General features: G+C 39.1%; 1 protein-coding gene across 4 annotated transcripts in view; it reads right to left on the reverse strand.

Annotated features, from left to right (window-relative positions):
* Positions 1–544: 544 nt before the first annotated feature.
* RIC8B (RIC8 guanine nucleotide exchange factor B) overlaps positions 545–27,138 on the reverse strand; it is a 115,758-nt gene continuing 89,164 nt past the window's right edge. Inside the window, exons 8-13 of one of the 4 annotated variants that reach the window (XR_004958326.1) lie at positions 25,912–26,056; positions 15,688–15,807; positions 12,471–12,554; positions 8,151–8,289; positions 7,327–7,503; positions 1,330–1,437 (exon numbers count right to left, since the gene is read on the reverse strand). Coding sequence is in view for 2 of the 4 variants with exons in the window: in XM_036251999.1 (XP_036107892.1) it covers positions 1,326–1,437; positions 15,688–15,807; positions 25,912–26,056 (377 nt within the window). In the remaining 2 variants the exon portion in view is untranslated. Of the gene's footprint in view, positions 1,438–7,326; positions 7,504–8,150; positions 8,290–12,276; positions 12,555–15,687; positions 15,808–25,911; positions 26,057–27,138 lie in introns of those variants that run through there. The other 3 variants (XR_004958327.1, XM_036251999.1, XM_036252000.1) reach the window with 3 other exon arrangements.

Consider the following 27,138-nt stretch of genomic DNA (forward strand, 5'->3'; position numbering starts at 1 on the left):
GACAATGGATATAAAAGCACTTTGAAAAAAAGCATGAACTGTGAACTAGAATTATTTATCCCATGTATCTGTAAAGAAACACACACAGATGGCTAAATTGAATCAACCCCAATGTTTTATTTAATTTAAAGTTTTAAAAGGCAGTGGTTAAGCACATTATCTATGTGTGTATATATATATGTATGTATACAAACATACATACATATATAAAAGGAAACCAACCCCTTTTCAACTTTAGCCACTGATTAACTAGGCTCATGGATTCATTTTCTACTTCTTCATATGACCAATTTAAAAGTAAAAATAAACAGCCTTCATCAGTTTAACAGTAACTATTTGTGTTTCTTTTTTTTTAAATAAATAAGGTTACCGTTGAACTGATCGTATGTAGAAAGGTAGAACACACACACACACCAGCACACACACAGTCCCCGATTTAAAACATGTGATGTATGAATGACCTATATGTACAAAAGGGTGCTGCTGTTGGCCCCAGCCCCAGAAGAGGCCACATAAGAACTCCCAGGACTCAGGAGTCCCCGTCCCCTCTGCTGGCACCCGAGTGAGACCTCAGAATGCACGCTCCCCATGCAGTGATACAGATAGGGTCCAGTTCTATGGTACTAGTGTTCAGGTACGTGAGGGAATAAATAGGCATTTGTAGCTGCCTCAGAACTAAACCGTCATTGATAACTCTTCACAGGGAGAAATGTATTCTGAAGTTCTACATAAGTGACATGCAAACTCTCAGAGTGCGATCAGTTTGCAGGTCCGGGCCGTGTGTGTATTTGTGTGTGCATTTCTACATAATTATACAAAATTGAAATGAGAGTGGGGCGAGGCTGATGGAGCAGCTGCTTGGCGTCCATGTAGTCCGTCCTGATCGAACAAGTCACTTGCCTCAGCCCTTGGTCAGCAGCTCCTTCTGCTTCTCACGCGCCTCCGTCTGCTGGAGACTCAGAAGTGGCAGCTCCCACAGTGAGAGGAAGGACACGGCGAATCTTCTGCTAAGAATCTTGGCAAACATTCGGATCTGCCAGGTTCACCCAGGGCTGCAGAGTGAAGTCTGTCGGTTCCGTCGTGGTGACGCGGCTCTGTCTTCCTGCTTCCAGCCCCGCAACTCCATCCAGCTGCAGCTCTGCGAATGCCTCAGTGTCGCAAAAACACAGGATCACCTCTTAAATATGCTGGATTCTCAATGAGTAAACCAGTTAATGTGTTTCTAGCCAAAGCAAGGGCATAAATGTTTTAGAGAAAAGATTCCCCTGGAGCTACAGAGAAAAGATGCTGATAAAAGCAGTATGAGAGTTGAGCAGGTGATGCTTTTAGTCTGTGTCGGAGCTGGTCTCTTCGATGACAGAGTACTGGCTGAGTGCTTCCTCCAAGGGAGTTATTGTCCCATCAGGTTTTAGTCCCATTGGTTTTAGCAACTCCTCCCTGGAAAAAGAGATAAAAGAAAGAAAAAAAGTATTCACCAGCATCACACACAACCCTCCCTCCCGCCCCGATCCAGTCTTTTATAAAGAAGTCTTTAAAAACCAAAGTATTTTCCTCAAGCTTTCTCTGTGTGTTTGTAACAGGACAGATGAAAGGGGCACGGAAAGAAAAAGAAGGAGATAAAAGACTCCATTCACACAGGCCAAACCTACTAAGCCAATTAAAAGTATGAAAAGTCAAGGTCTAAATGGGCTCAGGACAAGGAGCAGGTCTCTTCTGTTTTTAATAAATAATATATAGATACATATATATATTTTTCCTTTTCTGGATTTGTTTTGTTTTAGCGACTTTGAAGCTGCCGAAGTTCCACCTGTCCCAGTGGGCCAGGCATACAACTGCATGGCTGATGTGATATGTGTGGATTTCACTCAGTGGAATAAATTGGTCAGATCTGATTTTGCCTGTCCAGTCTCTAGTGATCATAGGTACTTACTGATTCATTTCATATCAGTTGGCCTTCCCCAACTTTCTCCCTCCCTTTTCTTTCCTTCTTTCTCTCTCTCTCTCTCGTTTGTAAAAACACCATTGCTTTTGTCTGTGGCAGTTTAATTATGGGACTGACAGCCATTTTAATCTCTTCAAAGCTCCCCAACTGTCCCCCTCCATCTAATCCAATTATATCTACTCCGAAAGTTATAGCCTCATCTAAAGATGATTAATTATTGATTAAGCCAATCAAAAAGCATTAGGAAAGACTTACGTAATCTTTTCATTGGCTCTTATTACATGGAGATTATGGGGAATGTACCTGTGGAGTGGCTGACTCTAGTCCTCCTACCCCCAGGGGTCAGCAGGTACTTTAAGTGGAGCCTGGAACTGGCGCATGAGCTGCTCATAACTGATTTCTCATGGAAACGGGCATCACCTCCTGAAAACATGTCTACAACCAAAAACCCACATGGCAGCAGCTTGATGTTGGTGAGATCCGGAGTGAAGGCAAATCGTAAACCCTCTCCTGCGGCTGTGCCTCAGGCCAGCACGGAGGCTCCCTCCTGGGAAGGGGGGCCGCCGACAGCAGTGCTCGCGCAGTGCCAGCCTGCGCAAGGGCAGCGCGGGTCCCTGGAGGCCAGCAGCAGCCTAGTCAGGCGGCTCTGCCAGCACCGAAGACTAATTTCTGAGAGTTTGAAAAATCAGTAATGTGAACAGTATAAAGTAGGAAACAGGTTTCCTGATCCAAAAAATTGGGTCAGAATCATAGAAGTTTACATTGAAGAGGCCAAAGGGGCCTTAGAGATCATTTAGTCCAACCCCCTCCTTTAAGAAGAGACTGAGTGACTTACCCAAGGTCCCATATCTAGTGGCAAAGTTGGACCTGGGATACAGGACCCTGGACCCCAGCCCAGTGCTCTGTGCGGCACACACGCCCGGGCGCGCTGCTCTAACTGCACGGACAGCACTGCGTCCAGCTGCTCCGTAACTGCGCCAGGAACTACACTGGGGAGACAGGACGGGGCCCAGCGGCTGCCCTTGAGCAGCTCCTTTCACACACTGAGCAGTGACCTAGAACCACGGTAAGTGCTGGGAGAACCTCGGAAAGGAACTGCAGCCCCTGAGAAGCCCAGACTGCCAGCAGAGGGGGATGGCACCACCAGGAGCTGTCCTTGCCTGGCAGAGCAGGTGCGGAGCATTTCGGGCACAGGAGGTGCGTGCAGGGCTCTGGAGGTCCCATCTACCTGCATGACTTTGTAGACCTTTTGGGGCTGTGTCATTTCTATTCCGTCTCTGCTCTCCAGAGCTGAGGCCCCAGTGCTGGCAGTGGCGAGGGCCCGTGAAGGAGTGGAGGAGCTAAGGCTGCAAAGGTAGTGTGGGATCTAGGAGTCAAGTGTCCTAAATGCCAAAGGAAGGAGCTCGGATTTCACCATCAACACGCCCATCACGCTTATCCTCGGGGAGCTGTCTCTGTGCAGTGCGGTGGGCACGCTGGAATGGCAACACTGGTGGCAGAGGCATCCTCAGGGTAGCACTGTAAGAGTGTGTGAGGACACAGAAAGCTGTGGTATGGAGGAAGGGCTACGTTTCTGAGGCAGATCTGGGATCCACCGGAAGGGTGGGGGGCTGGCTGGTGAAGGTGGGTAAAGAGTTGTGTCCTGTGCCTCCAGCTCTGCTAACCAGGTGGATGGTCACACTGTTCACTGCAGCAAGAGCACAGTGGTGGCAGGTGTGGGGAGATGCTGGTGTCTTTATGACACGAAGAGCTTGTGGTCCTTGCATGACAACCAGGTAGAAATCATCTGTTTCCATCAAAACTTCCTCCTTCAAGGATGTACACGATGCATAGCTGTATTTCCTAACAGTCTCCTCCCTGTCTGCTGGGGGACTCTGACAGTGGGCACTACTTACTAATAACTGGTACAAAAGAAAAAGGGGTCAATCTGCTGGGAATGGAACATTAAGGCATAAGAAAGTTCAATGGTCTGTGGAGGCTGGTGGACTCGAGGGTACTGTAAGTGGGGCTGGGTTAAAGGGCTGGGGTGGGTGATGTAGAGGAGACTAGAGAAATTCTACCAAGACAGTGATACGTTGCTGGGGGATGTCATCACCCTAACACCACGGACACGGCTGCATCTCCTGGACGATGCAGGGCAGGCTGCACCTGCGCAGAGCAGCTGCTTTCTCATTCAAGCCCAGGAGGGTGTTCAGATCAAGCCCACCAGTTTCATCTCTGCTCCTTAATCCAATTTTACAGTGGAAATAATTAAGAACAATTCAAAAGTTTTATGGCCAATAATTCGTCTACAGAATAAAGGGCCCCATATTTTAATTTCCACTTGTGAACTATTCTTCACAAGCATTTATTTTTGGGCTCTTTGTCTCACCCCTTCACTAGCACGAAAGCTCCTCTGAGGGTATGAACTATTTCTTTTCCACGTGGCTCCATGTGACGCTTGGACTTGCTGACACTTCTGCAGGAGAGGTGTCAGTGATAACTGGCCACAGAGTCATACATTCGTGCAAATGAATGAAGGCAGCAACGTGATAGAGTGGAACAAAAAGATCTGGAGCCAGGAGGTCTGTTTGAAGTCCTGGCTCTTCCACTTACCAGTTGTGTGATCGTGGGCAAGTCTCTGAGTCTGTTTCCCCATCTGTGAAATGGGAATAATGATGATACTAGCTCTATTTCCTAGTGATGATGTAAGGAATAGCAGTAATAGTACTAATAGTGGAGTAGCAGTAGTAATTACAATACAGATGAAAGACTTCTATGAACTGTAAAGGAGCCTTAAATATTAGTTATCATTGTGGTATAATGAAAGGCACACACAGGTTTGAGAGTCAGACAGCCCTAGGTTCTAATCCTGGATCCACCCCTCATGAGCAATAAGACACTGAACTCTCTGAATTTCAATCCCTTATCTGTAGAACTGGGATAGGAATACCGACCTCACTGAGCTGTCTTGAGAGCAAAAGGTCACCATACATCTAAAGTGCGAGGTGCAATGGCTGGACTGTGGCTGGAACCCACAGTTGCATTTCCTGTCATATGCTTATGGAAAGTCTCCCCAAGTTTATTAGGACACTCTTTGGAAATTAAGTGGGAGAAGAATATGCAGAAGCAAATAAAAGACATGGTCCCTGTCCTCAAGAAGCTTTTAGTCAGTTCAGAAGATAAAACATACACACATTAAACAATAGTAAGAGAATTACAGAACAGCAGATCAACAAGCTCAGGATGATTAACAGGCAGAGCCCTGCTTTCCCTAGCTTTACAGGTCACTGACATAGCCTTACTGCAACTGAAGTTTGTTCAAAGGAGATTTCCTGTCCTGTTGGGAGCAGAAAGAGTGAGGTTCATTTACAGACATGTGACTTTTTCTTATAGACCCCAGGCTTACTTTTCAAACCTCCACCTTAACATATCTGACATTATTCCTCTCTATCATACAACTAACAGCCCACAGCCAAATGACATCTTTGATACAGAGACTCACTCCTAAGAGGTCTGATAAATAACCTGGTTATACTAGACTGTTTCATTTCATCAGCTCTGTTGATTCTCGATCAGCAAGATGTGGACAGAGAATGGGAGGCATTAATGAATACCACAGAAATGTTGCTCCACCAATCATATGTACACGTGGGAAGGACACAGGAGACGGGAGGCTGATCACAGGGTCCTTGCAGGTGATGGACTCAGGGCCAGACTGTAATGGCAATGATGAATATGGATTCATGGGGAGAAAGGCATCCCAGAAACAGAAGAATTAGTCAAGCAAAGGCACAGAAGCAAGAGTTAGTTGTGTGCAGGGATTGGCAAACAGGCTGGCTTGACTGCGGTAAAAGAAAAAAAGAAGCTCAAAACAGATATGGGGTACGACAGAGAATCTCAAAGGAGACTTTTAAATCCTAGGCTGACAAGTCTGGATTATAGTACAGAGGTATTTTTGTCTTCTATGTCAAAGGCCCTACATTTAAGAATATTTTTTATTAAAAATAATTCTCTCCTTGGCCAGTGTGGTTCAATGGTTAGAGTACTGGCCCGCAGACTGAAGGGTCACGCGTCCGATCCCTGGCCCCAGTGGGGCATGTGCAGGAGGCAACCGATTGGTGTGTCTTTCTCCTCATCCCTTCCACTCTCTCTCTAAAAAAAAATTATAATAATTCTCATTACAATGTTTGAAAGCTATGAAACAGCATCACTAACATATTAAGAAATGTTGTACGCTTTAATTTTCATATCCCTATGTGTCTAGCACAGTGCCTTGCAGACGCAGATCCTCAATAAGTGTTTATAACTAAATTTAGTTGCAGTTGATATCATCTTATACTTACACAGGAAGGAGAGGTATGCTGTTCTATGGGCCTCCTAATAAATAAACCATGACCAGTAGAAAAGCTAGATCTCTGGGTAGAAGATCCACTTTCATCATCAAGATCCACCGAGTTAGAAAAGGTATTATTAGCATTCTACAGAAAATTCTTTCCAGGGATTTCTCGTTCTCTACTAGACTGTGAGCAACTTGAGGGCAGAGTCCATGTCTTCCCTGGCTATAATTTGTATATCCAGTATAGGATGGAGCACACAGTAGGTGCTCAGTAAATGTTTACTGAAAGAATATAATACATGGGTCATCGCATAAATGGAGAATGGAGAATTGGTCAGAAATTATTCTCATATTATTTTAATTGTAGTTAATTATTTCCCTGATGAGACATCATGATGTCCAGCAGAAGTCAAGCCCCCTACGCACCGTCCAGCCTGAAACTCCCAACCACTGAATGATGTACATTCAGCTTCTTACATATGGAGCTTCAGGAGGTCTAGATTCTAATCTCAGGTCTTCCACTAACTTGTTGGGTGTCCTTGGGCAAGTCATTGCCTTCTCTAGGCTTGAGTCTCCCCATCTATAAAATAAAGGAGTTGGACAAGATGATCCCCAAGATTCTATTCTGAGTCAAAATATTAGGTTACTAAATAATTTTGAACTATTTAAAAAACTGCTAGGTTTTAAGACACTAAAATTCAACATGGCTAAGCCTTTGTTTTTAATCAATATATTATATTCTAAGCCTAAGAGTCAAATACAGCATCCTACCTAATTGTCACTGACATACTTCAAGAATGGAAATCATTCTGCAAAACTATCAGCAGATGATTCGAATGATTACAAAAGTAAATCAAAGTAATGGCAAGGGTTACAAGGAAGGATCTAAATTCAATCATGGCCCTCAATAAATAGGCCATTTCATGAAGAGTTACTGGTCCTAAATTATGAAGGTCCCATCTAAAGATGTCAGATATATGTACATTATGGTTAAACAGAGATACTGTATACTGAAATGTGCATCAGGATTAAGATATTCATATAGCAACAACTCCTTCATACTTACCTTCAATGCTATACACAGGCCTTAACATAAGTTAAGACTGCCCTCGTTATCATCAAAAAGTACAGTGATGTCTACTGGATAAAGAGCCCATTCTAGGCACTGTGACAGTATCATGGCGGGCTTCTCATCTGATCAGGCATCTGGCCAGGGAAGAGATAAGCCTCCAAGAATGTTCAACTGGAACGAAACATCATTTAGAAATTTGATCTTACTAAACGATAAGGAACCATAATCTATAAGGGTTTGGCCAGGCATGAGGATACAGATAAAGCACGTCCAAGAAAGGAAACCCTATTTTGCCCCAGCCTAACACCCTTGGGACTGCTCATTGAAACCAAAAAACACTTTCTTAAAGATTTAGGGGTGGGAGATTATGGGATTCATAGCATATTTAAAATTTTCTGGTATGTCTCTTTTTTTCCAGATATATTTTAACATTTTCCTGAGCCTCTGCTCGCTTCCTTGTGGTCTTCTGGAATGCCTGGGCTTACAGAACTTCTCAGAACCTTAGAGAAGGTTCCACTTTTTAGGGCTTATGGTTCCTATGTAACTCCTTCCCCCAGAAATGACAGTGCAATATTGGGGTTCAGATATTAACATACCCAATTGCACATTATAGAGAGGCCAGATGTGTATGTGTATAAAACACCTTACTTGACCTGAAAGCAAGAGAATACTCTTGCCCACAGCACATGTTTTTGTGCAATACAAACAAAGCATTCAGTTCAAGTGTACTTGTTGAAAAACAGGACATAATTAAGCAGTTGGTAAAATGCATTCTTGTTTCCCACTTGCAGATCTCCCAAGAGTCCCTTCGAATTTACCTATACGAGTTTCAGCTTCCCGCTTGCCACTTAGCTTGATAACGACTCAAAAATCATTCCCTTGTTTTCAAGGGCTCTTCTTTCTTGTCTGCTCTGTGTACTACAGGGCAGTATTGACACATGGAATTAATGACAGGGTCTGTAATGAAACAACAGTCATGCAAACACCGGTCTGCTCTTTTGATAAAACAGCATGTTAGAGACCTATTCACCTCCCTCTAATTGAGTACTGCATAATAGTTCCGATCCTTTTATGTAACATATTTTGTTCTATGATTAGAAAGGAAGAAAAGGGGGGAAGCTATGAGGCATTGCTTCCTTCAATCACCCCCTGATTAATTCTTGTTTATAATGAGGGTGGCTGTTATTTAGGCAGGTTCTGTTACATACTTGTTTTGTTGACTTTTGTACAATGTATAACAAAACCCAGGATGGGATAATTGGGAACCATTTCTTTGGCACAGGGATTCCTGCTCTTAATGCAAGGTTGGCTTGGAAAAAAGAACCCTGACATTTTAAATTAGCCATTTCATATTTAATTCCTTTTCACATTTGAAAGATAGAATAAGAAACTAGTATATAAATAAAGCCTTTTAATTAACACAGAGGTTTTCCAAAAATGCCTGCAAGAATGGAGCCTCTGATAGCCTGGAGAAAGCAGCTCTAATCTCTGCTACGATTCCAAGTCTGAGAGCGCATCTTATTTCAAGATTTCAGCATCACTAGAATAGTCCATAATTCACTGAAATACAATGGATTTCCCAATAACTTGTGATATTCTTACAAGCGATTTGAACCCTTTTTTTTTTTTTCACAGAAATAACATTATAACCTTTGGCCTTGGTTAACATGTTCTTCTGTTACATATTGTGAAAGTGTCATTTGGACCTTGATGCTTCATCTTTCATTTTATCTTTTGTCTAATGGTTTCCTGGTGCTGACTGGTTAAACTGATTTTTCACTAAGCCACCAACCCAGTAGGTAGGAGGTACATGGTAGCTTTTCCACAGCAAATTCTAGGTGTGCAGGCTACATGTTTCAAAAATGATTCTGAGGACCTTCCCTCAGGCCTCACTATCATGCTTTGGGACTGGGTACAATTGGGAAGGTTAAACATGTAGCATAAAAACATCATTCCCAAGACAAATGGATATGGCATATTGTCTACACCAAGTTCTTCCGTTTTGTCAAGGCAGTTGGGAGTTGCCTACAGTTGCAAAGAGAAGCCTTTTTAAGGTTAAGTTTTCTTAAATATAAGAATTTGTTAGAGGTCCTATAAACATTCTTTTTCCAAAACTGAGACCTTACATTAAAAAAAGAGACCTTATATTAGCATAGAATCATAGCGATTTTACTGGTTTCCTCTATATAAAGCTGGCTTTTTTTGTTTTGTTTTTTAAACATAGGCTATTTACTTAGCTCCTGACCTGATATTTGAAAAGAGCCCAAAACAATTATGGAATGAAAAAGCAGGAATATATGTCCTACAAATCTTAATTCTCTTTTCAGGGAAATATCCTTACTATCTGTCTTTATGCTTTGCACTTGTTTAAAACTTTGAATGTCTATTAAAATAATCAGACTGACAAATTTTTAAGAGGTGTTGGTAATTTCCAAGATAACATACGATCTGGAGTCTGAAGACTGAGAGCTGAGTCCTAAATTATGAAGGTCCCATCTATGTCATTAACTAGATGCCTGATCTGGGTCAGTCATGGAATCATTAGTCCCATTTACTCTTCAGTAAAATACTTCTTTTCCTATCTAAGTCACAAAGCTGTTTTAATGATCAATGGAGATAATATATATGGAAGCACTTTTTTAAAACTTTAAAGCACTACATAAATATTAGTCTTTTATTATTGTTCTCAATTCTGTTAGATCACATGCAAAACTTCTAAAAATTTGCTCCCTACCTTACATTGAACAGCATGGTTAAAATACAGAAAATGAGGTTAGGTATACTGCTAGAAGAATAAAATTCAGGTTTTTTTCCTTATTATTTCTTGGTAATTTCTTTACAGAATTTTTCTATCCTGTTGTCCAAATTAGCAAAATAAATATTAGTAAGAGGTCAGCATACCAGCTGACACTGTTGAATGAAGCAGTAGAAAATGAAATTCTTCCTTGTTCTTCCCAAGTAGAAAGACTTAAAAGTTAAACATGGAGGATAACTAAGAGAGCAAATAGCCATGGAGGTTATTCTTATTTGATGTTTCTCTAATAGACAGAAGAAGCCATTTAAACTTCAACCAAGAGCTCAAAGTAGTCATTCCTATCAGGTCAAAGGACAATGATTACCAATAGGCAGCATGGCATCCTCCTTAAGAGTTGTCTAGCCAAAGGAAGGGCCCTCTGTAACCTAATAATACACAATATCAAGTTTCTCAAATTAATTCTCACCTGCCACTTTAAAGGTACATTAATTTAACTGGATTCAAGTTCCTTTAATTGACCTTCCAAGCAATCTTACAGTATATGTTAATGACATGAAACAGCACTAATAAAAACATAATGTAATCCATATATGTAATCTTGAATGTTCTAGTAGCCACACTGAAAACGTAAGAAGAGATAGGTAAATTGCTTTTGGTATATTTTGTTTAACTCAGTATGTCAAAAATATTATTTCAATATAAAATCTATATCAAACTTTACATTCTCTTCTTGTACTGAGTCTTTGAAAGCCTGAGTATTTAACAATTTAGACTAACTGCAGTTCAAGTGCTCAACAGTCATATATGGCTGGTGGTTACCATGTTGGACAGAGGAGATCTAAAGGATTTTCCGATCTTTATATTTTAGTTCCTATAATAGATCTCACTATGCTTTAAAAATTGGACCACACTTCTGAAATGTACCTGAAAAGCACTCCCTTGACTCACTCATCAAAAAGGTGGGTGTAATCACAGTTGTTATTTTGTAAGCTGAGTAAAGTAACTAACTTATATGTAAGGAAAAAATTACGTATTTTTTGCTTTTCAGTCAAAAATCATCTGTCCCAGCTTTAGCTAAGTTTAAAGATAATCTATGGATTAAAAGAAACTATTCCATATTTACCTGCATTTATTGAGAAAGCCATGTCCCAAATACTACACAATGACTGGCAATAAATAAATGAATAAATGAATAAATTATTAGGTAAGGAGTGATAAGAGAAGAAATGGGAAAACAATTATAACTTATTTATTTATATAAATATAAAATTGAGAGGATTTTGATAGCATATATAGCAAAAAGGCAATGTACCTTGTTAAACAGTGATAGGTAAGGGTGGAGTATAAGATTAATCAGTCCTGGTTCCAACTAAGGAACTAAAGGGGATTAGAAAAGTCAAAACAAACTTGAAATATTATTTCCCTTGGTTAGTTTAAGCTTAAGCCAATCAACCCTCTCTCCTCGTTTCTGGAGGAGGCTGCATTATTACATACGAGTTGTGTGCTGTAGCTAAGGTGAATGCAATTGTATTAGCCACACTGGACTTGCTTAACCACACACAATCCCCATTCTAGTCTCCCGCTTAAATTGCAGAGGCTTATTTTTTTCTCCCAATTCAGAGAAAGAGGAGATAGAGAGGCAGACAAATTTCATCCCCTTTTCCATCTCTGCTCTCACATTAAAAATGTCAAATGAAGCTTTCTATAATCTCATGCCTCTAGCCTTAATGCTTATGTTTGATAAATATTATAATTATCTTTCTATATCAAAGGAATTATATACACTGTTATTTAAATTAGTCAGTCATGGGCCAAAGAACCTTTATGGAATTCTTTTCTAGCCCTCAATTTCATAACATTTGGCCAAGAAATGGAATGACCAAAAGTATATTTTAAAGTCTTACACCATATAGGCTCATTTACAGAGCAGAAAACGGACCTTCAGATTTGGGGATCAGCTGTGTTATTTTCTCACACACTGGGAAAACCACAGGGTACAAGGCACTGTACTAGCTTCACCTGATGGGATTAATAGGGCTCAGATTATTTTCAAACTCTTAAGACCTCCAGGTCCACTCCAATCCCTTTATCCACATCTGTCACAAATAGAATCCTTATACTTAAAAATAAACATCCAAACCACTTGGAACACTACTAAGTCAGTTGGTATTAGATGGAAAAAAAAGTCTGAGCACTGATCTCTCCAGTGTCCTTGGAGATCTAGGTGAGATAAAGCTGGTAAGACTGAGGCAGTGGCTATGTCCATCATGGAGGCAAAATGGAAATGTCCTTTTAATTTTTGTATTGGTGGATTTACAGTTTTGGTAGTGAATATCACCTATACCCTACACCAGGCTCAGTAACAGTATTTGGCATGACCAACCTTAGTCATCACTTTGGTAAGTGCTTTGGCACGGGCCACTGTTGCTAACCACCATCCTGGTGCAGGTCCTTCACATCTGCTCCCCTATGGATGGAAAAAAGGAAGTGTCTAGTGTCCATTCATTGGCCACATCACCTCCAACCCTAACCTTTACTCACATGCCCTTCAATTCAGGCCCAGGAGAAAATGATTTCATTTTTGAGAAGGAAAGTTAATCAGACAAAGCTACAGTACACTTTTAGTGCAATAAAGACTTGGTGGGATGCAGAACATCCTTAGGGAACTAACCAGCAGCACAATGCTGAAGAGGATGATCAGGAAGTGTTCTGGCAACACTGACTCTCACAGACAGACACAGCACAGGAGACAGAGCAAAAGGCTTGAGTTCTGGAAAATGAAGTTCCTATTCTCACTTTATTATAAAGCTAGAAAGAGAATGTATGTGAAGTATTTTGTACACTGTTAAAGAAAATGGATTATAACCAGACATTAGTTTGGAAATGTTTGGGGCAATCCTTTGGGCCTTGCTTCCCCCAGTGATAAATCTGATAATGTATTATAGTGATCAGATAACGATAAAACAACTTGAGCTCTTTGGAAGAAAGTAGTAGTATGTGAATACCAAAGATTTATTAACAAGAGTGAGTTTCCCTGCACTTGGAATGCACGGTCACTTCTCCATTTGTCTATCAAACACCCCTTACACTTCCAGGATCAGCACGAATGCTACCTTCCCTGTGAAACAGTCCCTGATCCATCAGACAGAATGAACTGCTCCTTTTCCTGGGTGCTTACAGTTCAACACAGACCTTATTTTGTCATTATTTTTTTCTACCTTGTATTCTAGAATAAAGTCATTTCCTTCACTAGAATGTGAGTTTTCCAAAGGCCGAGATTGTCATGTTCACCAATCTCTCTCATCTTCCAGCACAGTGTCTTGCACAGAGTAACTGCTTAATAAATGTACCCTGAATTGTATTGCATTCATCTACTTTGGCTTTATGGCTTCTTGTTTACCTCAAAACAACAACAACAACAACAAAAACAAAACCAACAACAGTGAAAAGAGAGAAGAAACTTAAGACAAACATGTAAGATGCATAAAGAATGGCTTCATTCTTTGCATTCCTGCTTGGAATGCCCTCTGCTGACCGCCATACAGCTTTGTCATCGACTGTTATTAGTGAGAACAAATGTTAGAAAGCACATAAAAGCAAACTGTAAAAAACCCAGCACACGCCATGCATAAAGTCTGTGATGTGGGACTACTCTCAAAGTTGTTTTTAGCTTCAACCTTAATAGTAAAATCGAAACCATCAAAGCCAACACAAGATATATTTGCTCTGCTTTATAAATACAACATCAGTGCCACCTTCAAATATCAGCTAGGTGTTCTGGGTGAGTAGTATTTTCTTTGAGGCATGGTTTAAAAGTGGAAGTTTCGTACGTCAGACTTGACGTTTATTTATTCGTTGGCAGCTTCTAGAGTATGTGGATATCCTTGAGATTACAGGGAGAAGGACATGGCACTGTTTTCTGTTTCTGTTATAGGGATGCCTTATGAAATGGTTTTGCCTCTTTCAGTAAGTCAAGTATCTGAATTATACTGTTTTATCTTATGTAGCTCTATCCCCCATCTCCCACTTTCCTAGCTTGGAGTTTACGCATCCTGGATATATGGGCCAGTTGACTAACATCTGTGTTATCTTTTAAGAACTCATGTTATTGAAATAATTTACGGAAATGATAATTATATAATTGACTGGTTTGCTGCCCTAATACACTAATATGCTCCACTCAGGTTCTGTTAACACTTCCTCCTACCAGAGGGACTCTATTGGTTCTTGTCCTAACTGTTATACCACTGTGTTTCATCAGGTTCTTTTGGAAACAGTTAAACACAAATTGACTTTTATATATTCATTCTAAACTTGTTATTCTGCCTCCTATAGGTTTACCATATCAGTATTGTATCTTTGTGATTCCTTCAGGGATGGAACATGTATGTTTTATCAAACGTATGGAGAATGTCATCTGCAAATAGATGACAATGTCTTTTGAAGATTGTGAGCATTGTTAGTTGGCTATAAATTCTAACCTTGGGAAAGGATGAAAGTTTAAAAAGACTATCTGGAAGTAACTAAGTTCTAGTCATGCTAGCTTTGTAGATTATGAAACTACTCACTTCTAAATAACTTATACCACATTACCATCACCATCAGAAAGAAGCTCAGATTCTGTGGAGTGTCTCAATACCCATTCATACTTGTAACACTCCCCATGTTTCAAACATTTCTACTCCAAGCCTCCTGTTGTGCTCTTAGCCTCTGCTTGTTTCTTTGTTATACTTTTCCCTTTAATGGTTGGTTCCTATTCCAGTTGCTACTTCTCTTGACTGAGGTATACTATCCTTTACATAGTTGTAAAAAAGGAGATAAACAGAAGAAATTCACCTGTAAGTGACAGCTGCCACCAACACACAGAAGCACTCACTCAAGATGGCTTAAAGGAGACAATGACTCAATGTATGACTGGAAAATAGAGCAATTCAGACAAGTGTGAAAGGAATTAATATTTTCTAATAACTCCTCCAAGATGACTAGTTGCTGATTAGTATATATTTGATTTAATTATTTCCAAAACTGACTATTTTTAGAGAGGAAGGAGGTGTGAAGCAAGAGGGGAGATTGTTTTTAGAATCCCTAATTAATATAAGCGCCTGCTTTCAGAAAATTTCATTTGCGCTATTCCTTTTCACTTTTTCCTGTTGGCGCATAACAATTGAGAATTCTTGGTTTCAGCAGCAACCCAAAAAGATAGAATTTCAAACTTGCACATCAAGAAGAAAAAAAAAAAAAAAGCATCATGATTTGAAACAAAAACCAAAACAGACTAAAACAAAAAAATACAAGCAGCAGCAAAATCACTGAACCTAACTCAGCATCTTTTTGAAGACAGGGAGGTTAGTTGGTTAAAGGTCACAGTGACCTAGCAGCTGTTGTCCCAGCTTTGAGAGTCTGCATATTTCAGAGTGCACATCCAGAGCCGCACAGGTAGGAAGCCACGGGAGCTGAGAGTTACCTGCTGCTGCCGGGGCCACCCTGTGCCAGCCAGCATGGATATCCAGAGCTGCTGTTCCATGGTAACTCTCAGCAAGAGAGACAAAGAAATAGAACATTTGTAGAAACCAAGCAAAAAATGGATGGGAATACAATACCTGGAAAGTTTATCAAGCATGTTGACAAGTTTCATGGCTTCATATTCTTTTTGTTCTTCTGTCATTTCATCTATAAGGTTTGGCATTGGTTCCTCTAAATGACCAGTGATAAGATTAATGCTACAAAAAGAAAAAAAAGTTATGCTGTATGTTTTAAAATTATGCTCTTTCTATACTTTGCTGGTCCAAGTTGTAAGTTATAATAAAAAAGAGTATAATTGCCAAAAAATTGGCAATAATAGCAATTTTATGGTATAGAACTACTATAGGAATTTTTAAAAATTTACTTTCCTAGTGATTTGCTTGGGGAAATGGTTATTAACTACTGTTTTTGCCTTTTGTTTAAAAGGCATGGCTGCTTTTTAAAAATATTGGTGCAGTTGGGGTAAATATCCTTGGATGCACACCTTATTCATTAATTATAAGGGACAAATGATTTCAGAGGGGTAGAAATTCATTATGTGATACAGCATAAAACAAATATATAAAAAAAATTGGAAACATGATGACTGAGATGCTGGAATCTGAAAATGAAAGCATGCCAATTTATAATCTCAGGAAATTAGTCCATTAGTGAGACCACAGAAGGCAATGAGTGTTTAAATAATAAAAGATAAAGTAGAAGAACAATTTTAATTAGATTTGATCTGACCTAGATAAAAAAGGAATGAAATCTAGCCTACCAAGAGACAGGTGCACCATCTGGCTTTCTGGAAATAGATTTAATAAAATACTTAAAATGAATATGTTCCATAAACTTTGTATGAAGTTCTAATACCAAACAAGCTATCCTCTTAGATAAAACCACACTATTTTTTTTAGAAAGTGAAATAAAAGACAATTCTTCCAATGGCTGCCAAATATCTATAAGTTAAACATGTTTCTGGAGAAAAAGACAAGCAATTATAGCATTTTGTACCAGCCAAGTACAGATAGTTTGTTTTTAATGATCAAATAAAATATCCCTGCAAACAGCAAGTTGCTAGTAAGTTGCTCTGCAGGGTCTACAAACACAAATGTGTTCAAGGGCCAGGCCTTCAGGATAAGCAAATGAGTGAACTGGTCGAGTATAAACCATGTGGAGTGTTGGAACTGGAGTAAACTGGAGACTAGAATGCTAGTCTAAACAGAAAAAAAAAAAAAAATCATGTGGGCCAAAACAAAGACATTGTGATCACTTAGGTCCTCTGGTGGTGAGTTTTAGACTTTTACTTGGGGAAGTTTACTTTCTTTACTGACCTGGGCTTTTCTCATTTGCAGTAAGGGCTAGGCCACTAGGTACTATCATCTATTACTAGAAGATTTCCTTTTCTTTTGCTGAATTCCTCAGAGGCTACACGACATTCAGATTCTTGTGAAAGGATGCAGTGCTCACCATCCTCAAACACTGGATCTAAAGCATTTGTTTTGCCATTCTTGCATAAGACCTATGTCTAGAGCCATGGGTGAAAATAATTCTTTCTTTTCTCAAAAAAATATATATATATTTTTAGAGAGAGAGGAAGGGAAAGAGAGAGAGAAACACTGATGTAAGAGAGAAACATCGATCGGCTACCTCCTGCACGCCCCCTACTGGGGATTGAGTCCACAACCCAGGCATGTGCCCTGACTGGGAATTGAACCGGGACCTCTCAGTCCATGGGATGATGCTCAATCCACTGAGCACACTGGCTGAACTAAAAAACATTTTTTTCCTTCAAAGCAGTGAAAACCATCCTCCACTTCTTAGTTAACAAATGAAATCCTGTGTGCAGGGCTGATATATAAAACAGACAAAAGTTGGAGCTGCTCAGGCAAAAGAGATAGGGATGGCCAAGAACCCTTCTATTTGTCTGCACTCACTAGGAAGCCCCTAAAGCACTTTCAGGAACTCTGGTGCTCAGGGTAAACAGTGTGAAACCCATAGGCTTGTCAGTGGTTTTTAACCTTGGATGTACCTCAGAATCACTTGGGTAACTAGAGAAAAGGTGTGGGCCTCACATGAGGCCAACTAAATCTGTGTGTATGTATGTGTGTGTGTGTATATATACATACACACACACACGCACATTTTTAGTTTTCCAGATACATAATTAGTTAAGAACCACTGAGCGAGAGTATCTACTTCAGACACTCACTGTGTGCCACTATTTTCTCTCCTTTTTTTTCAGGTGCTCATAAAAGAAGAGAAAAAGGCCTCTAGTTAGTGGCCATTAACAAAAACACTGAATGGGGTCATCATACTTCCCAAACGTCAAGAACAAAGAGGACCCAGACAAGTCTTCTGAGAACTACAGAGTTCTTAAGATATATCCAGATTCCACACTGAAAATGTAATTCCACCACCCATCTATTATTTGCTCAGGCATGTAAAAACGAGACATACTTTTGGTGGTTTCTCTACTGCTGCCTGCTAAATTAGAAAAACAACTAGTCTTATAAATAATAAGTAAAAGTACTTATTATAGACACATACCACTTCTCAAAAAGACAAAAGAAATCAGGTCTTAGAACAAAGTACAAGGGAAGGTAGATGTATTAACCACATATGCTCATTTTGTCTTTTGAGTGAAAGCTTCTTTCCTAAAGGTCTATAGAAGGGTGATTTTAAAAATCAGACCCACAGGCTATTTTAGATTATGATGATATTATATAAGCCACCATGTGCCTCAGGGGGAAAATGTGTCAGGAGGATACACTGGTAAGCTCTGTGGTATTGTCAACACCATAGCACACAAAGGTCAGGACATGTATTCCTGGGTCAGGACACATTTGATTCTTTTCTTGGTTCTTTTAAGGGTTTAATGGAAATGATGTCCGTTTTCCATAAGCTGACGTCAAGTCCTCTGCTACCAAAAGGATTTAATGGCTGGCTCTGAAATTAGGTACTAAATTCACAAAATCCTTTGCTCATTGAACATAAAAGCAGTAGCCAGAAATCCATTTTTATGGAGTAGGAATTTACCATCCTTCATTTATGGAGTAAAACATTCCAATCCCCCAAAGTCACTCCAAGGATACAGGTTTCATTTTTAACTTTACAAAAACAACCCCTTCCCCTACCCCAATACTCAGAACAATGTAAACAATACTACAGAAACCACAGGTTGGGGGCCTGAACTCTCTCAAGGGGAAAATCTGATGTGTTGGGGGCACGAAGCAGACTGGGACACTGTCTCCTCTCTTGCTCCCCACTTCAAACCAGTCACATGTAGTTTCTTTACCCAAAGAAGAAGAGAAAACATATAATAGTCACCACAACATGATGTGAGTTTCCATAAAATAAGTTCTTTTTGGCTGAACAAACACTTGCCACCTTTATAACCTCAAACAGTAAAGTATGAGACTTAACTTGCCAGGTTTCAGAATCTTGAACCTATGAAATTCTGGACAAAGTTATTTTGTTCCAAGATGCTGAGTCTTAAGATGCTTTAAGTACATTAATTGTGGTGGGTATTTTATTGGGTAATTTATAGACCAAAGAAATCAGGTCTTAGAACAAAGTATAGGGAAAGTAGTAGATGTTATTAACTGTATAAGCTCATTTTGTCTCGTGAGTGAAGGCTTCATTTATCATGATTCCCCCCATCTTGTTTCTGTTCCCTTCCCTCCTCTTTCCAGCATTCTAATCCTATGATTATGTTTGTCTTCCAGTTAGGTGACAAGACGTATTTAAACTCTTATCTATGCAATTTCATTGAGAATTTTATATTATATTAGGCCACTATATGAGCTGACAACAGCTATGGGCCTAGATGAAATGATTAAAACATACTAAAAAGGTATGAGCAAATGTACATATACATAAAAGCTGAAATACATTTCAAGATGTTTGCTCTTTCTTAAAATTGTTACCTTTGGCCATCAACAAAGTATAGGGAACAGCACCAGGTCACTTAACAAAAAAGAGCCATTAAAAGTTTCCTGAGCTATATGAAAGTTGACTTCAATCTCTAAAAAGTGTGGATTAAATTTTACTCAAAGCATTCTGGCTGAAGAAGGGGCTATAAAGTCCAATCCCTACAGAGCTAGGCAGGTAAGATGAACAAAAAGGGTATGCTGTCAAACCAAGGGAGCTTATGCCTGGTATGAAGGAGACCATATTGTAACTCAACCCCATTAGTAGGTTGCCATGTGAGAATGTTATCAGGACTTCCACTTTTTAAAAATGAACTGAAAATCTAAATTTTCACATGATATATCTTAATTTTAAATGCTGGCAAGTAATTATTTTAAGCAGTATTATGTAAAATGAAAAAATAAAAACACAAAACCCAAATAACCAATGCAACATGTGGGAAGTCAAGCAGACTTCCCTACTTGTGGGCTAAATCTAACCTATGGGCTTACAATTTGCAACTTCTAGGAAAGAAATCAGGGTTTTAGGAAAAGGCATTTGTGAGCCCTGACAGGTGGACTGGGAAAGGAGACATCGTCTACAAATGAAGCTAGACATGTCTTTCTAGGAAAAAACTCCCCTGAATACTTGTTCCCCACAAAACAACAAAAGCAGAGGAGAACTTCACCACACCCTGATTTTCTTGATTCCATTCCCTGGCTTCCACTCTCTAACTACAAGTTGAGCTTGATGAGGGCAGGATTTGGTATCCCAATGCGGAGAGAGGCTGAATGACTGAAAACATTTATTTAACAACTCAAACAATTAATTTATTCAACAAAAATTTACTGAGTGCCTATCGTGTGTGAGGCACTATTCTGGGGACATATCAATGAACAAGACAGTGCCCCCCCCCCCAATCTCTTCTCTCCTGGAGCTTATCTTCCACTGGGGAAACCACACTTAATAAGTCAGTCATATGGTGTGTTAGAAGTGCTATGAACAAAAGAGCAATGTAAGGAGGTACAAGGTGGAGGGGTGACAGTAGGAGTGCTGCAGTTTTTAATCAGGGTACAGAACAGGCTTCACTAAGATGATGGTATTGAGTAAAGACTTGAAAAAGGTGAGAGAGTATGTCAACGGTATTGCGGTTCCTCAAAAAATTATACACAGAACTACCACACAATCAGCAATTCTGCCTCTGGGTACATACCCCAAAGAATTGAAAGCAAGGGCTTGAACAGAGCTTTGTCCACCCATTTCAGCAGCAGCATTATTCACAACAGCCAAAAGGTGTACACAACCTAAGTGTCCATTGACAGAAGAACAAATAAACAAAATGTGGTATATACATACAATGGAATGTCATTCAGCCTTAAGAAGGAAGGACATTTTGACACATGCTACAACATGGGTGAATCTTAAAGACATTATTCTAAGTGAAATTAGCTAGTCACAAAAGGACAAATATTGTATATTATATAATTTCACCCATATGTGATTCTTAAAATGGCAAATTTCATATTATGTAAATATTACCCCTAAATAAGAAGGCAAAGTGAAGAGCACAATAAAACTTGCTTTGCCTACCTCAAAACAACAACAATAACAAAACATGGCTCTGGAGTCAGGCCATCTGACCACTCATGAACAATATGCCCTACACAAATACTTGACATCAATGAGCTTTAGTTTCTTCTTCTGTACAATGGGGATAGACCTATACCAAAGGGTTGCTATGAAGATTAAATGAGACAATATCAGGAAAGTTCTTAGAACAGTACCTGGCACATATTAGACACTAAATAAATACCAGCTATTATTATGTGCCACTTGCTAAGAAATAAGCAAGTCAGAAGACCTTGGCTGATGATCAGCAGCGAGCTTACTCTATTCAATTAAATCGTCACTCAGGAGCAGCCTGTGCTGTCTTCATTAACCATGCAACAACTAGGCATTTTGAGCAGTTTCTTATAGATAAATCCAGATAGAAAATAATTTGAAGAGACATCAGTTAATGTTGACTGAGGCTGAAAATGTCTCAAGTAGTTTGGTAATTACCATAAAAATGTGATTCCACATTAAACAAGATGGTAAATTATGAAACATCTTAATCCAAGTTTCTGCATTCCATTAGCAGTGCAAAGAACTAGGGTGTGTGGTGTCACTCTTTCATTTGTTTATCAAATATTTAGTAAGTGTCTCTCGTGTATCATATATATATATATACACACACACATATACATATATAAATACCATATTGCATCTAGGCAATTAAAAAAACTCCAGCCCTGGCTGGTTTGGCTCAGTGGTTGGAGTGTCAGCCCACAGACCAATGAATCATGGGTTCGATTCTGGTCAAGGGCACGTACCTCGGTTGTGGTTCATCACCAGCCCTGGTTGGGGTTGTGCAGGATGCAACCAGTCGATGTGTCCCTCTCATATTGATGTTTCTCTCTTTCCCTCCCTCCCACTCTATCTGAAGATAAATGGAAAAATATCCTTGGGTGAGTATTAAAAAAACCCCAAAATAAGAACAAAACAAAAAACTCCAAATGTCTTTTTAAATTATAGTGTTTTCTAAGTGTTTCCTATGTTGGGGCTTTTTGGATTAAGACTGATATCCTTGATTATAAAGGATATAGAAACTAGTTGTAAATCTATAGGAAATGAAACCTGGAGCTACACTGTAGTTCATCTAATACAACTGACCTCTTGCTGGCCATTTACCCAAATTATAACACAAAAAATAAAAAATAGAGAACTCAATTTTCAAAGTACAAAACTGGTGTGGTTGCAAATATTACAAAGGCTGGTAAACTTCAGTGTATGTGGCAGAAGTGGCAATGGTTTTATATTCAGTTCTGACCTTTTAGAGATCTGAATTTAGATTGTATTTCATGCCGGCTTAGAGTAAATAACTTCTAGTTCCTAGAAATGCTACTTAAATTCTATCATACACAAATATACCATCACAGCCCAAACTAGGCAAAGGGAAAATCTTTAAGTCCTGGTTTCTGGCTCATTTACTTCAAGAACTATTAAAAACAAAGACCTTTCATTTGTATATGGAGACAGTTATAATGGGACCTGACTTAAAACAGCATAATGAACCTTGACAAATAAAAAAAAAAGTCTTTTGTCTTGTGCTAAAGAAACTATCAATACAGCTGCTGCCACAGCTACTGCTGAGAGAAATATAATCAATAAGGCAATACCCAAGTAGCTTAGTATAAGGATTTTAAGCTTTTGAATGTGATTTGAATTAGTGGGGTTATTTAGGGTGTAAGGAAGTATCTTAAAGTTCTGCCCACTTTGGCCATCCCCTCCTGTTTAGCAGTTCTTTCAAGACACCTATTTGGAACCCTAGGCTCCTAGACCCAGCATGAAAGCCACTGGTCTAAAACGAGCCAAATGCTATTAGATACACATCTTTCAATTGATGTTTGGAATGATGTATACACCATATCAGTCAGTCATACCACACCACATAAACAGTTTAGCGGTCTCTATGCTCAAAGGCATAAGAGAAACAGGTATAAAAATTAGAATTTAGAAACTTGGTTTCCCTTTGATATAATACCAAAGTTTATCTGAAAACTTTTAACAAACATGGCTAGCCATACACCAAAAACCTGTGTGGCATGCAACTTGATTCTATGAGTATATTCGGTCTAAGTGTGCTAATTACAGAAAGCCATTTCCAGTCCATTAAATACATTTATTTTGACACAAAAAGGACTGTTGTGATATTAACTGTCTCCCATAGCTTGAATGTAAGCTCCATACAATTCTTGGTTTCAGATTCCACTAAAGGATTACAGGTTACCTTGGTGCATTTATCAGAATCCACTTACATTTTTTATAAAGGACAAGGGCCAACTGGATGAAGGGTAATTTCTCTGCTTCTGCCAACACTAGCAACTCTTGTGAATAAATGCATCATAAGAAATGCAGACCCTGATCCTGGAAACACTGACTGGTGAAGGATAATCAGGGGGTAAGAGAGTAAACAATCCTTTCAGACACTGATTTTATAAGCTTCACTAGACTGGTAAAAATTTTCATAATAATTTTTGGGGAAAAAGTTCTTCGAGCTCTGTGGGTCACTCCCTAAAACACAAAGGATTATCTTGCTTGCAAAGTGCTTTAATCACCACTACTTCCACAAGGACCATCTAAACAAGTGTTTTAATTTAATAAGTCAAACATCTCACTACCCTGTTTCACCTAAAAGTAGGGAAGATATAAGAAAAAAAAAAAAGATGGGTAACACATATTTATACTTGTAGTAAGTAATGTTTAAGAAACACAAGATTTCACAATGGTGACTATTCTGACCATAACATACCACTCCTATGAACAGTTTAGGCTAAGTCCAAAGGCTAAAGAAGATTGGGGAAGTTAGGCCCAAGTACAGAATCTTCCTATGACACAAAGCCAAGACAATAACAATATCAAACAACATGGTCCTTGATTTAAACAAACAGTGCTCTCTTGACATCTAGCATGTCTATTTCCCATACCATAGGGAGAGACCCAGTGTTCTTTTATTTTCTCTGAGTTCTTTCTTATTACAGTAGCATTCTGGTGCTTGCTAGATGATATATGACCATTACCATTACAGAAGTCATCTACCAAACAAAAGCAACAATACACACTGAGTTGCAACATTATTGACCATCCAAAAATACTCAAGAGTTATCCAAGTTGACTGTGTCCACATCCATGGGGCACAAAGAATACCAAATGTAATTTCTACCTTTAATATGAGACTTCTCCACTGGTATATTTTAATGTCTCAAATGGAGACATATAAAATATTAAACTGATATGGAAATACAATTTATGGAATGAAAAAAACAAGAGTGAGCAAAACTAATTTATAATTAAATTATATATAATTAGGGAAAAGATTGAAGTATGATTCAGCTATCTTGTCTTCAAATACTTGATAAAGATGCCCAGTTTATAACATCTAAATGGTGGCAGTCTTAAGAACTTAATACTTAAAGTCACTGCTAGCATTTTCCCCACAAAGCCTTTTTTTCTGATATAAGATCTACTGAGGCTGATAGCACTGGGGATGCTAAAAGCAATGCTACCTACTCAGACCTAATTTGTTAAGGATAAGGCAATATAATATCTGTCTAAATAAGGAATGATATTTTATTTTAACTTCTGACAAGCCATTATTTTCATGTCAACAGGGCATAATCTATACTAAAAAAAAAAAAAAAAAAAAAAAGGTGGGGCCAAGTCTGGCTAGTGTGGCTCAGTTGGTTGAGCATCATCCTATAGACCGAGAGATTGCAGGTTCAATTCCCGGTCAGGGCACATGCCAGGGTTGTGGGCTCAATCCCCAGTGTGGGGTATGCAGGAGGAAACTGATCCATTTTTCTCTCTCTCTCTCTCCTTCTCCCACCCTCTCTCTAAAAGTCAATAAAAACATTTAAAAACAATTTTTAAAGGGGGGGGGGTCCCTAATTTTGCTGATAATTATTTTCTATCTTTGACCAACTATTACATGACCCACATTGCACTCTTAGAAGAGTGTTGGTAGAAAATATAGCATGTCAACATTATCAATGCTAAAAGGCAGTTCCCCCTTTTTAATATTCAGTAATGGAACCAGAAAACTGAGCTCAAACAACTCCTAATAAATGGAAACTAAGAAATTTACCCAGGATGGGGGCTCAGAGGAAGATAAAAAGGATGGGGAGGAAACAGAAGGAAGTATAGGTGGTTTGTTTTGGGACAGAAAAGAATTAGTGTCTGATTTGTAAGCAGGGACTCAGGGAAGACTTGACAGAGTCTCTGGTTTGCCTATTCAATGCACCTATGCATGTGTTCAAAGGTAATTCCCTCAGTTTCAGTAAAATTTACTATGGAGCCAAAGTTCTTCCCTTTTGCTAGTCATGTGCCTTGTTGATTTACTGACTCAGAAGGGCTTTTATACAAGAGGGAAGATCACAATGCATGGAACCTACATTTAGCTTTCTGAGAAGGACTGGAGTATCAAATAACCAACTTAAATACTTGGTCTTGGTTAAACCTTCTAAAATCTCAACCTATGGAAAGGAAAACAAAAAGGAAGCAACAACACTTTTAAGTATATGACAGTAGATATATAAAAGCACCATCTCTCTTGATTCTTGTGACAGGATAATGAGCATGTTGAAAAAAAGCATGCAGCATAACATTTCTTGCAATTATCCTTCCTTACTCACTTGAAGTCACTCTCTAAAGCATGAGCTATGAAACTGCCTCTAAAAACACTATTAAACAGAAAGTTTCCAAATCCACAGAATAAAAAACTCTTGGAAAATGAGAGACAAAGGAAGTGAAGGCAAATAACCCACTGAAAGGCACAGACAGAGTTAGGTGAAAAGAAACGTGATACTAACTTTGGTTTTGCGTTTTTGTATTCTTCAGTGTCTGTGTCCTCGTCCTCTGAGTACCAATTATCTCCTCTTCCTCCAGCCAAGAGGCCCCTGGCAGCCAACAGTCCTGCAGCATTCCCATAGCCAGTGTACTTCAGCAGGCTATCGACTGCAAAAACAGAATAGGTTTTTAGACAGGAATCCTTGGGTATGCAATAGCATCACTGACCACCAACAACACAGGGAGGCGGGAGATATATGCCATGGCAGTGAATCTTAAAACTGAGAATTTTTCAAAGTGTGGTAGTGGTTATACTGGACTACTTGCAAATTCTACGTGCTCTGAGGACCAAGTCTTTTTTCAGGTTTCTGAAATTATAATGGAGTTGATCTGGATATACTTTGCAGCAGAAGTGTGGGCTCTGTGACCACCAGGCCATTAGTAAGGGTGGTGTTTTATGTCTTTGTTCACAAAATTCTTGATCCGGTTATAGAGAAATGATTAGAAACTGGAGTTAATAAAGGTCAGATGGAATTTTACCAATATAGCACATCATACAAAATTTTTCTTATACCCTCTATAGGAACTGGAGAGAAAAAAAATAAGAAAACTTAAGGATATTGGTAAACAGGATGGGCTAAGTTACTGCTGAAAAAAAAAGTCAGTTTAGCAATATGTATGAAAGCACATGGAATCTACTGAGACAGGCCTACAAGTTAGACTGGCTGGATTTCAATCATGAACACATACTAGCTGGCTGACCCTGGGTACATTATTTTACAGCTCTGTACCCCAATTTTCTGATCTGGAGAATTGGAATAATAATATCTACCTCACAGGGTAATATATACAACATGCTTAAAAAAGTGTCTGGCACAAAAATTTCCCTTGGTAATATTAGGTAAAATGATCATTGATCATTTTTTTACTTATCTTATAGTCAACCCAAACAAAACAAACAAGCCCCAATGAAGTGTTTGGTGCAGGTCCTCTTCAAGTATTACCTTGCTCATCACCAGTGTGAGGTGATTCTCTCTAAGAGAATCAGACAGGTAGAATTTTTGCAGGAAAACCCTGAACTATAGGATTTTTCTTTGTGTGTATGATTTCCTTCTTTTTTTCAAAAATACAAATACATTTCTATTTTATTTTCTATAATGCCACAGTATCTCTCTTTTATTCATCACCATTTATCCCCTCTATGCCCTCTTTCACCGCTCCCCCACCCCCAACACACACAATCACCACAG

The sequence above is a fragment of the Molossus molossus genome, unplaced genomic scaffold, assembly GCF_014108415.1.
Source record: "Molossus molossus isolate mMolMol1 unplaced genomic scaffold, mMolMol1.p scaffold_m16_p_10, whole genome shotgun sequence".
Lineage (NCBI taxonomy): Eukaryota > Metazoa > Chordata > Mammalia > Chiroptera > Molossidae > Molossus > Molossus molossus.